At 32.3% G+C, this 13155-nt stretch overlaps 1 protein-coding gene across 8 annotated transcripts in view; it reads right to left on the bottom strand.

Moving 5' to 3' along the window:
* MIA2 (MIA SH3 domain ER export factor 2) overlaps positions 1 to 13155 on the bottom strand; it is a 134592-nt gene that overhangs the window by 45723 nt on the left and 75714 nt on the right. For all 8 annotated transcript variants that reach the window (XM_051978057.1, XM_051978060.1, XM_051978058.1 and 5 more), the window contains 3 exons: positions 7315 to 7437; positions 3461 to 3581; positions 2556 to 2602 (listed from right to left, as the gene is read on the bottom strand). In XM_051978057.1, coding sequence (XP_051834017.1) covers positions 2556 to 2602; positions 3461 to 3581; positions 7315 to 7437 — 291 coding nt within the window. The remainder of the gene's footprint in view (positions 1 to 2555; positions 2603 to 3460; positions 3582 to 7314; positions 7438 to 13155) is intronic.

The following is a 13155-nucleotide window of genomic DNA, read 5'->3' as shown; positions in this document are numbered from 1 at the left end:
AATAGTCAGTAGTATTTATTTAAAACCATCAGCAAGCATCATATATAATGGGGATAAATTGGAACCATTCCCAATAAGATCAAGGGTGAAACAAGGTTGCTCCCTATCACCATTACTATTCAATATTGTATTAGAAATGAAAGTTTTGGCAATAAGAGAAGAAAAAGAGATTAAAGGAATTAAGAGTAGGTAATGAGGAAACCAAATTATCACTCTTTGCAGATGGTATGATGGTATACTTAGAGAACCCTAGAGAATTAACTAAAAAACTATTAGAAGCAATCCACAATTTTAGCAAAGTTGCAAGATACAAAATAAATCCACATAAATCATCAGCATTTTTATACATCACTAACAAAATCCAACAGCAAGAGATACAAAGAAAAATTCCATGTAAAATAACTGTCGATAGTATAAAATATTTGGGAATCTATCTGCCAAAGGAAAGTCAGGAAATATATGAGCAAAACTACAAAACATTCCTTGTTGTTTGTGTGGAAAGACACAAAAATAAAGTCAGATCCAAGCAATTTGGAAAATATCAAGTGCTCTTGGATAGGTCGAGCAAATATAATAAAGGTAACAATCCTGCGTAAACTAATCCATTTATTTAGTGCTATATCAATCAAACTCCCAAGAAACTATTTTACTGACCTAGGAAAAATAACAACAAAATTCATCTGGAAGAACAAAAGGTCAAGAATTTCAAATGAAAAGACAAGCAAATGAAGGTGGCCTAGCTGTACCAGATCTAAAACTATATTATAAAGCAGTGGTCATCAAAACCATTTGGTACTAGCTAAGAAATAGAATAGTCAATCAGTGGAATAGGTTAGATTCACAGAACAAAATAGTCAATGACTAAAGCAATCTAATATTCAAGAAACCCAAAGACCCCAGATTTGGGATAAGAATTCACTATTTGACAAAAACTGCTAGGAAAACTGGAAACTGGTATGGCAGAAAGTAGGCATATTCCCATACCTAACACCTAACACCCAAGATCAGATTGAAATGGGTTCATGATCTGGACATAAAGAATAATATTATAAACAAATTAGAAGAACATATGATAGTTTACGTCTCAGATTTATAGAGGAGGAAGGAATTTGTGACCAAAGAAGAATTAGAGATTATTGATCACAAAACAGATAATTTTAATTATATTAAGTTAAAAAGCTTTTGTACAAACAAAACTAATGCAGACAAGATTAGAAGAGAAGCAATAAAATGGGAAAACATTTTTACACTCAAAGGTTCTGATAAAGGCCTCATTTCTAAAACATATAGGGAATTGATTCAAATTTATTAAGAAATCAAACCATTCTCCAAATGATAAATGGTCAAAGGATATGAACAATTTTCTGATGGAGAAATTGAAACTATTTGTAGTTACATGAAAAAGTGCTCCAAATCACTACTAATCAGAGAAATGCAAATTAAGACAATTACCATCTGTACACCTGTCAGATTGGCTAAACTGACAGGAAACGATAATGACCATTGTTGGAGGGGATGCGGGAAAATTGGGACACTGATACATTGTTGGTGGACCTGTGAATGGATCTAGCCATTCTGGAGAGCAGTTTGGAACTATGCTCAAAAAATTATCAAACTGTGCATACCCTTTGATCCAGCAGTGTTTCTACTGGGATTATATCCCAAAGAGATCTTAAAGGAGAGAAAGGGACCCACATGTGCAAAAATGTTTGCGGCAGTTCTCTTTGTAATGGCAAGAAATTGGAAACTGAGAGGATACCCATCACTTGGAGAATGTCTGAATAAATTATGATATACGAATGCTATGAAATATTATTGTTCTGTAAGAAATGACCAGTAGGATGATTTCAGAGCGGCTTGGAGAAATGATAATTTTGGCAATAAGAGAAGAAAAAGAGATTAAAGGAATTAAGAGTAGGTAATGAGGAAATCAAATTATCACTCTTTGCAGATGATAAGTAAAATGAGCAGAACCAAGAGATCATTATATACGGCAACAAGACTATCCAACAGTCAATTCTGATAGATGTAGCTCTCTTCAACAATGAGATGATTCAAAAGAGTTCCACTTGTTCAATGATGAAGAAAACCATATATACCCAGAGAGAGAACGTGGGAACAGAGTGTGGAACACAACATTCTCACTCTTTCTGTTGTTATTTGCTTGCATTTTGTTTTCTTTCTCAGTTTTTCTTCCTTCTTGATCTGATTTTTCTTTTGTAACAAGGTAAATGTATAAATATACATACATATATTGGAATTAACATGTATTGGGCTACCTGCCAGCTAAGGGAGTGGGTGGGGGAAGGAGGGAAAAATTTGGAAGCAATGTTGGAAAAATTACCCATGCATATGTTTTGTAAATAAAAAACTCTAATAAATAAAGAAATAAACAAATAAATATTTTCAGTGATTCTTCAACAATAAAATTTTATGAATAAAATGCTGATCAATTCTTAGATGTATATGTATGCCTATATTTTATGGATTTAAAATGGATATAATGTGTATCTCTTTATTCCTTTCATGTGCTGTTTATATTAGGCAATACATACCTTAGCAGCATAAATTAGTTTTTTCACAGTCTGCTTTTGGTGATCATCTACGGTAATTAATAAGAACAGACATAATACAATAAGTTAACTAAATAGTAAATTGCGATGACATTTTAGCTTATCTACTGTTATAAATTTGTTATGTTGAGGCTTTACTATAACACTTCTAGGTATAATGAGGAATTTGCTTTAAGTCTGTCTTGATTCTGTTCTTTGGAACATATCAACAGAAATGCCAGAAAAGCCCATTATAACATTTCTTACATTTTCAGGAGTGAGAGTATAAGAGGAAAATTATAAGTGAGGTCACACCTTATTATTAATTTCCTTAACTCTTCTTGGCATCCTATAACAACAAATTACCAACTAATTTGCAGCATAAATTAAAATAAGTTTTAGAAAACATTTTTTTTCTCTCAAATGATTTTATAATGGGTTAAATGAATAGCATTAAGTTTTTTTAGCTTAGGGTCATAACTTTGTTTTCAATATACAAATGCTAATACAAAAAACATAGTTTTAGAAAACCAATATTTGCTGCTCCTTTACACTATTTCCATTCCCAATCAAAAAGGGATACGTTTACAGAATTAAAGTCAGGAAAATTAGTTTAAGAATGTAGTGAATGGGGCTCTGCAGCATACTAAAATAACTCTGACCTCTCAGATTTCAACCAAAAATAGCAACAGCAGCAAAAAGTTTCCCTAAAATTAGAGTATTAAATTATAATAATGTAAAGAAAAAATTTTGGATCTACTTATTCAAGGCATACTTCAATTATTTAATTTTCATGGTTTTGTTAGTAGGCTTTATATATTTCAAAATTATTGAAAACAAACAACAAGTCAGCCATCTAACAAATTCTTTAACAAAATGATAAGTGTCAGAAGTTAACTTCAAAATACCTAAATGGTCTCCAATTGCTGATTCACTGTTTATTTCAGCTTGATAATGATTATCATTGACATTATCTTCCCCCAGTGCAACAGCCCAATCTTTCATCTTCAGTAAGCATTCTGTCAGAGACTTGGGATTTACCAATAAGGAAAAAAAAAAAAGTTATTCTATTTCATATTAATAATGGATTTCAAATTCTACTTTATTTATATTGTCTATATTTTAGCAATTAACATATTATCTTTTTAATACTCATCTATACTATTAACAAATGTGTAAGCAGTAGAACAAATAAACTTTCAAACAAAATATTTCACAGTCATTTAGATTAGTTTTTCTAACCAAAATTATTTTTTCCAAAACATATGCTGCTGTCCTATCCAAAATAAGAAATTTTTATGTGATTCTAAAGAAAGGGTAGACACAGAAAAAGTGATTTATAGAAGCAACATCCTGCAACATATTTGAACTTACTGTTGAAGTATTTTCAAGATTAACTAATTTTGTACTAACAGTTATGATAAATAAAAATAAAGACGTGTTTCACTGCATATCCAAAATTCCTAAAAGTTAAGACAAAATATAATCAAAGAAATATGTAACAAATTACTTTAAAAAGGCTTGTGGGGATGAAATAAGACTTAAGAACAAGACTTGTAATGGGTACAAAAATAAAGTTAAGAAAGTTAATCAACTCATTTTTGGAGCCTACCCACTCCAGGGCACTAATACAGTTAAATGACAAGTCAATAGGTTAGCCTACTCTCTCTGCTCACTGGCCCTAGATACCAGATCATACTTCAGTTTTATATCTCATCACTATCCCTAACCCAAAACCCTTTCTATATTCCTAGAAGAAAACTAGTTGTGTTGCTGAGTCAGAATGCAGTCTATAACATTTTCTTTCAGAAAGGCCTGACCAAAAGTAGTAGCTAATATTTCACTGTCTTCCCAGAACTGCTCCAACGTTCCCTTTTTGTCATCTTTTCTAGTTTCAGAGGAGTGAAATAGAACCACAATTATTTTAATTTGTATTTTTAATTATTACAGATTTAAAGAATTTTCTTCATATAGCTTTTGAGAGCTCAAATTTGAGAACTACTTGTTTACATCTTTTGAGAGTTTACCTATTACATAATGATTCTTCTTATGCATTTCCAACAGTTTCTTATATATCTTAGATGTCAAACTTTTATCAGAGAAACCTGCTACAGAATTTTTCCCAGTAAACTATTTCCCTGCTAATTTTAATTGAACTGGTTTTATTTGTAGAAATATTTTAATTGTATATAATCAAAATTTCTCATTTTACCTTTTTGGGAGCCTTTCTATTCTTTATGAATTCTTCCCCAACTCTCAGCTACAAAAGAATCTTCTCTGCTCTTCTAATATATTTATATGACCTTTTCTATCTAAGTCATGTATCCATTTGGAACTCATCTTGCAATGTGGTTAGAAGTTTTAGGCTAAACTTACTTAATTGCTGCCAAATTGCTTTCCAGGTTTCCCAGCAGTTTATGTCCAAAAGCAAATGCCTATCAGACATGCAGAGCCTTTGGGTTAAAGGAACACTATGTTCCAATGTTCACTGCCTTCTCTACTCTGTACAACTTAATTGCTTTTTTTAACTGATTTTTTTTCCCCAGTGACTGATTTTCTTTTATTTTTAAACTAGTACCAAATAGGCTAATGATTACAGATTTAAAGTATAGTTTGTTATTTGATGCTGCTAGGCTCCCTTTCTTACAACCTTTTTTCATCATTTCTCTTCAGATTTCTAGCTTTTTGTTCCTCCCAATAATTACCTTTTCTGTTTCTGTAAAAATAATTCTCTTAGCTTGACTGGTATGGCAGTAATTAATTTAGGTATGCTTGTCATGTATATGTATAATATATAAATGTTAAATATTATTAAATATTTTACAAATTTGTTTATAAATATAATTTGCAAATAACTCAGTTCTCTATGTAATTTGAGAATTTGTTGTAAAAATTGCTTCCCAACTTTCTACTTTACTTCTAATTTTAGTTGCATTGGGTTTTTTTTGTACAAAACTTTTAAGCAAATTAGAAGAGCAAAGAACGGATGATATGTCAGATCTATGGAGAAGGTAACAATCCGTGACCAAACATGAGATAGAAAGCATCATAAAATATAAAATTGGTAACTCTGATACTATCTTTTATTTCATAATTATGTGCTACGATTTGTTTCATTTCTGAAAACCAATTTGGTTTTCCATTCTATTTTTCACAAAAATTTTATCATGTTTATTAGTTTTTGATTTTTAAAATTTGCTTCTAATTTTCTTAGGTTAAGAGCCATATCAGCTCTGCACTTTTCTCAAGAAGTTCCTCTGCCTAGAACCTTCTTAGTGCCTGCAGGCTTCTAAATGTTCCCTTTTCTTGAAGTAGGCTAGATAAAGATATATATTGTAGGTTTTCTCGGTTTCTTAAACATTATTTGGTCTTGCCCTCTTATGCTTTATTTTTCTGGAGTATATGAATAAGAATTGGGCTATTTTGCACTTATTTTGCTTTCTTATTCCGAAATCCCCAACCTTCTCTTCATTCTTCAAATTTAATATCAATATTCCATCACAGTTTGTACCATAATTTCTTTCACCAGTATCTGAGCAGCAACTATTTTATTTCCATTTCTTTGCCACTACAAAAAGTGTTGCTAAAAATATTTTGATGGATATGAGACCTCTCTTTCTTGGACATTTCTAGAATAGATGCCTAGCAATGGGATAGGATGAACATTACACTGCCACATCTCACTCTAAAGAATACTTGGCAGAAAGCCAGATAACATTTAATTTGCTAAAATCTACCCTCATGGGGATGCGGGAAAACGGGGACACTGATGCATGGTTGGTGGAGTTGTGAACGAATCCAACCATTCTGGAGAGCAATCTGGAATTATGCCCAAAAAGTTATCCAACTGTGCATACCCTTTGATCCAGCAGTGTTTCTATTGGGCTTATATCCCAAAGAGATACTAAAAAAGGGAAAGGGACCTGTATGTGCCAAAATGTTTGTAGCAGCCCTGTTTGTAGTGGCTAGAAACTGGAAAATGATTGGATGCCCATCAATTGGAGAATGGCTGGGTAAATTGTGGTATATGAATGTTATGGAATATTATTGTTCTGTAAGGAATGATCAGCAGGATGAATATAGAGAGGCTTGGAGAGACCTACATGGACTGATGCTAAGTGAGATGAGCAGAACCAGGAGATCATTATACACTTCGACAACGATATTGTATGAGGATGTATTCTGATGGAAGTGGATTTCTATGACAAAGAGACCTAACTGAGTTTCAATGGATAAATGATGGACAGAGACAGCTACACCCAGAGAAGGAACACTGGGAAACGAATGTGAACTATTTGCATTTTTGATTTTCTTCCCAAGTTATTTTTACCTTCTGAATCCAATTCTCCCTGTGCAACAGTAGAACTGTTCGGTTCTGCAAATATGTATTAAATCTAGGATATACTGTAACATACTTAACATATATAGGACTGCTTCCCATCTTGGGGGGGGGGGGTGGAGGGAGGGAGGGGAAAAAACGAAACATAAGCGAGTGCAAGGGATAATGTTGTAAAAAATTATCCTGGCATGGATTCTGTCAATACAAAGTTATTATTAAATAAAATAAAATTTAAATTAAAAAAATAAAATAAAATAAAATCTACCCTCATAGCACATACGTTTCATCTAATTTGCACATATAAATTTTAAGTAAGAATAAAGGAAGTTTACAATAATACAGCATGTTAAATGAATGCTAAAGTAAAAAACATTCTACTGAATCCAAAAATAGCAACTAAAACTCAAATCCAAACTGACTTACCTTGATTTGACTTTCTTTATTAATTATAATTTGCTCCATATTTGCTTTAGAAGTTTCAAACAGTTTTTTCTGTTCATTAAGTTCATTTAATCGTTCATTCCATCCTTTAGCTTCCCGTAAAAGCTAGAATTCCCATAAAGTAGTTAGTATATTTTCCACTTACATATGTAGACAAATATATATAATATTTATTTGAACTCTATTACCAATACTTTGCTTGGGGAATGTACTTCATTAAGTGTTTTTTTTTTTTTTTTGAAAATATTCCCTATCTTCTTAGAAGCTTACAAACCAATCAGAAAAACAGGATATGTGTATCTATTTTAAGATAATTAGACATTTACTTGTTCTACGATAAATAAAAATATAGTTAAATAATCATAAATTTAGAGGTGAAAAACTTTTGGAAGTCATTTAGCCCAACCCCCTTATTTTACAAATCAGGAAATTAAAAGGAGAGAAGTGGTTTGCCAGGGATCAAATAGCCAGTCTGAAAAAAGATTTGAATTCAGGTCTTTCTAACAACAAACCAAATACACTACATATGGAACTACTTAGTTGCTTCCATTTAATATATGAGTGATATATAATATATGAGTAATATGAGTATATATAATATATGAGTAATAAAAGAGTGATACCAACAGTATCCTCCAAAGGGAAGAGACATCAGAAAACTGGAATAGTCAAAAATGGTAAGTTAGGTCTTTAAGAAATGGATGGGATGTGGTAGAAAGGCCTCTCCTCTCCCCTAAAAGATGGGAAAAACAATTAGGATACTATTGTTTGCTACTGTGTTCCAGGTATGAAAAGGTATATAAGAAGCTAGATATGGATGGTGACTGTGAGGGTCATATAGCTAGAAAGAAAGGGAATACTAAAAACAAAAAAGTAGCAATGTGAATGGTAACTTTGTTAGAACAATAAGCAGGTTGGTTTGGCTTCAGGAAGCAATTTATGGAGGAGAGTACTAAGAGATAAGCCTAGAAAAGTCAAGAGGAGAAAGATTATGGAGGACTTTCAATATAAGACTATACTTATCATTAGTTTTATAATTGCTGTGGACAATGGAAAGTCACTAAGAGTATTTGAGGTAGAAAATCAGATTTCAGAATAATTAATCTGTGCCCAGAATAGAATGATTAGAGGACAGACAAGAAAGAGGGAAGACAATCAAAAATCATTGTTTACTACAGGAGAGAAGAATCAGATGCCAAGCAAAAGAAAAAAGAAGACATAGGAACTGATATCTGAACAGAGAAGAGAAATAAGAGAAAAGTCCCATATAACTTCAGTATTTTGAGTATAAGTAACTGGGACAATGCTGAAAACATTTACAAAGAGAAATACATGATTGAGTTGAGCTTCATATATTTTCAGTTAGAAATATAATCCACTGTATTTTGCTTTAGTGAAGTCATACTTAAGTATATTTAATCTGGATACCACAGATTAAATATCAGAGCACATTCCAAAATAAGCAAACAGAATGATGAATATAGTATGGAATACATGAGTGATAATGAATCTTTTTTACTTTAAATTTATTTTTTATTAAATAATATTTTATTTTTTCCCCAATTACATGTCAAGAAAAATTTGAGCATTCTTTTTTAATAGCTTTTTCATTTTTCAAAATACATGCAGAGATAGTTTTCAACATTCACCCTTGCAAAACCTTGTACTCCAAATTTTTCTCCTTCCTTCCCTCCCTTCCCTAGAAAGCAAATAATCCAATAAAGATTAAACATTGTTCTAAACATATTTTCACATTTGATAACCTTTTGAAGAAACTAGAGTTATCCTGAAGAAGAGAAGAAATGGGAAAACTTTATATGGCTGTCTTGGAAGGATCTACAGTGCCATTATTTAGAAGAAGAACTGGATTTGTTCTATTTATTAAAGAATAGAACTTAAGAGAAGAGAAGTAGTAGATTTTTCTAAGTATTAGTGGAATATGTAATATTTTTATCAGTACTGTTTAAGGAAAACAAGGGCTTCAGAAAAGAAATAGAGAACGTGTGAACATGAACAGCTGATGAAAAGATGGTTTCTAGACAGATTCCTGACTAGGATGAATGAAGTACACTTAAAAATTGGCAAGAAAATATTTAGTTGAAATAGTGCAAATTTGATCAAAAGTGTTTTAAATCAAAACAATAAAGGAAAAGGAAAACTGTCATTGTTTATGCAGCAGACCTAGTGTGCTAAGGGTAACTATAATGTCAGCAGAAAAGCTGTGAAGTAGAAAAGTCATTCAGGGCAGATGGAGAAACAGTTCCTGATGACTTGGAGTATTCAGAGCAGCTCAAATTTTATTTTGTTTTTGGTTTGTCCCCCAAAGAAAACTGTGCATTGGAAAAAAACAATAATACACAGGATCCCAAAAGATCTCAACAATGGGGAAAAATCTATTAAGATGAAATTTCATAAGGGTAAATATAAACTCTTACATGTGAATTCAGAAAAATCAACTTCACAATTTAGCTGGAAAAGATCAAGGGGTTTTAGCAGAGATGACAACCAAAAAAGCTAATATAATCTTAGGCTGCATTGAAAATAACATTAGTAGACAAACCAGCTTTAATCTTTTCCAATCAAAGCACATATGGAACATTAAGTTCCATTCTAGACTCAAGGATATTTTTTAGTAGGATATTTAAAAGGGTGGAGAGTGTCCACAAGATGGCAGTCAGAATGCTAAAGGGTTTCAAATTCATGTCATATGAAAATCGGCTTAAAGAACTGGAAATACGAAGTAAAAGAAATAAATTAAATTAAGGAGTTCTGTGATCCTTCAAGGGATTAATAGAGCATTCAAGAAGGAATATCTGTCAGATATATGAATGAGTACTTGGAAAAGAAGCAAGAAATGGGACTGGTCCTTTTGTGATGGTAAAGAATTGGAAATTGAGAGAATGCCCATCAACTGAGCAATATCATAAGATAATCAATTATAGAAGACCTGATTACTCTGATCAATACAATGATCCAAAACAATTCTAAATGATCCATGATGAAAAATGCTACCCAACTCCAAAGAGAGAACAATTTATGAGTTCTTGAGTACAGATCGAAACATATTTTTTTCCATTTTGTTTATATTTCTTATTTTTATTCTTTTTTGCAACATAGATGATAATAATATGAAAATGTTTTACATGACTTCACATGTATAATTAATATCATATTACTTGCTTCTTAACAGGACAGGGGCAGGAGGGAGAAAGAGAATTTGGAAATCAAAAAAAATTTTTTTTTTAATGTTAAAAAAAAAGGAACGAAGCAATGAGCAAATAAAAGGGGACAGAAAAACGAAAGGAAAAGAAATGGGGCTGGATATCTGGGAGTCATCAATCTTTCCCCTAAAACATTTCTCTATTTCTAATTTCTGTTTCTTTGGATAGAGCCAACTACCTTTCTAGTTACCTAGGCTTTGCTTCTTCATTCTTTTTTAGTCCAGACTTCACTTCATTGCAGTAATTCTCTCTGAAGCATCCCTAGTTTCCACTTTTAACCATGCTTTCAAATAGGAGAACTCTTTCAACTCAAGTATTCACTAATCCAAGAAGTATTTATGAAGCATCTGCAATGTATAAGGCACTATTTTAGAGGCTGGGGACACAATAGTAAAAGAAAATACAATTCCTGTAATCAAGGAATTTACATTTTATTAGGAAGATGAACATGTAAATTAAATAAGCATATCTACAATAGTTTAAGAAGGGAACACTAACCACTAGGAAGAATAGTTTTTCATAAGAGATGGAATAAGAATGAGACTTGAAGGAAGCCTAGATTTTAAGAGGCAAGGACAAAAGAGAATCGACTACAGTCATAGGTCAGACTGTACAAAGGAAAGGAATTAAGAGATGAAATGTTGAGTTTAGGGAACAGAAGACAAACTAATTTGGCTAGAATATATAGAATGCATGAAAGGGAAGCTATGAATAAACCTAAAAAGGTAATCTAGAACCATATTGTGAAAAGCTTTTCATGCCAGGTTGATAAGTTTGTATTTTATCCTAGATTAAGAAAAAGAACCACTGGAGTCTGTCTGAATATTATAATAATAATTAACATAATATAATAAAATGATAATATAATAATGATAGATCAGTGCTTGGCAACTACATCAAGTATGGCTTTTAAAAGGGAGAAATTTAATGCAGATAGATGAATTAGGAAACTATTTCCATAGTCCAGGTGATAAGTGATGAATAGCCAAATCAGATTGACCTTGTAAGTAAAGAAGAGAAGTGCAAGAAATTCTGACAAGGTAGAACTGACCAAATTTGGCAACTGATAGATATGGGAAATAAGAAGTTAAAGATATCCAATGTTGAAAAACTGTTGTCCTCAAAACACCTGCAAAGGCAGGTGTCCCCATAGATGGAATGTAGCATGTATGTGACTTTCAGAGAAGCCAATTTGACTTCAGAGTTCATAGAGGCAATAGAGAACCACTAGAGCTTCTTGAGTAGGAGAAAAATAGAGTCAAAACTATGTTTTCTAGGCAGTTGTGGAGAGCAGATAAAAAGGGGAGATAATAGAAGCAGAGAATCCATTTAAGAGGTGACTGCTGTTATGCAGGTAACTATGAAGAATTGAGCTACTAAAGTAAAGAGAAGGGTACTGATTTAAGAGACTGAGAAAGTCAAGTTGTTAAGACTTGATAACTGACTGAATATAGGGAATGAAGGTGATTCTAATTTTGTGAACTTGGGTGATTAGAAGAATAGGGGTCCCCTGATAGAAATGGGGAGGGAAAGTGCATTTTGTAACAGGGAAGAGGGGAGAAGAAGAAATGAGTTCTGTTTTGGAGATGCTGAGTTTGAGACGACTATTATATATCCAGTCTGAAATGTCTAACTAGAAAAAGGTAATATCAGACTACAACTCTGGAAGTAAAATAGGGCCATCTTCTCACACACAATATAATACATATGACATCTCCTTTTGCATTGGCCATCCACATAAAAAATCCCACCTGGAATGCATTCCCTCCTCATTAATGCATCATACTTTCCCCTTTTTTTCATGTTTTACATGAAGCATTTCCTGGTTGCCCAAAATGCTAATGAAATGTCCTCCCTCACAAACTACCTTCTACTTTGTATTTATTCACTTCATATTTATACTTTATGTAGTTTCACTTATGTTTATTGACTCCTCTTTACAACTTGAGCTTCTTATAAATAAGTATTGTTTTATTCTTTGTAATTGTATTCCAGGGCTTCACACTGTGCTTGGCACAAGGTTAAGTACTTTAAAAATGTTTATTTTCTTGATTAATTGTGGATAAAAGTGGGGACAATATCAAAGAGTTTTAAGAGGCAGAGTATAGAAGAACAAGGAGCTAAGTGCGAATGAAGCTGAAAATGTTGATGAACTAAGATGCCAGGACACTTGAGGGGAAATAATTTCATATTTTGAAATACTTAAGTATGAAGTGGAGAAAGAATGTTAGGTACTGAATTACTTGAGAAGGGTAAACCTAAAAGTAAATATATCATAAGAAGGTAAAATGAACATCTATATCTAGGAAGCACTTTCAGAGAAAAGCAGCAGGAGGAAAGATACCTGAAACTGGCAACAGAGAACAAGGAGCAGAACAACTGTTCCCCCTAGAAAAAACTTCCCCAGTGTGCTGGTAGAATGAGGAAAGCAGTCATTCACATAGTTCAATGAGTTACAAAAGAGGAATTTGTTAACAAGGAAGGTAAAGTTCCATAGAGTATAATATAATTAATAGAAGGGCAAAAGAAATATGTAGATTGTAGAAGAAATGGACTAAATTGGACAGGTAAGAAGGTGAGGTAACAAGTAAAATGGATTTTT

This window comes from Antechinus flavipes, chromosome 2 (assembly GCF_016432865.1).
Source record: "Antechinus flavipes isolate AdamAnt ecotype Samford, QLD, Australia chromosome 2, AdamAnt_v2, whole genome shotgun sequence".
Lineage (NCBI taxonomy): Eukaryota > Metazoa > Chordata > Mammalia > Dasyuromorphia > Dasyuridae > Antechinus > Antechinus flavipes.
The sequence above is the reverse complement of the archived record's forward strand: the minus strand, read 5'-3'. Positions and strand labels throughout refer to the sequence as shown.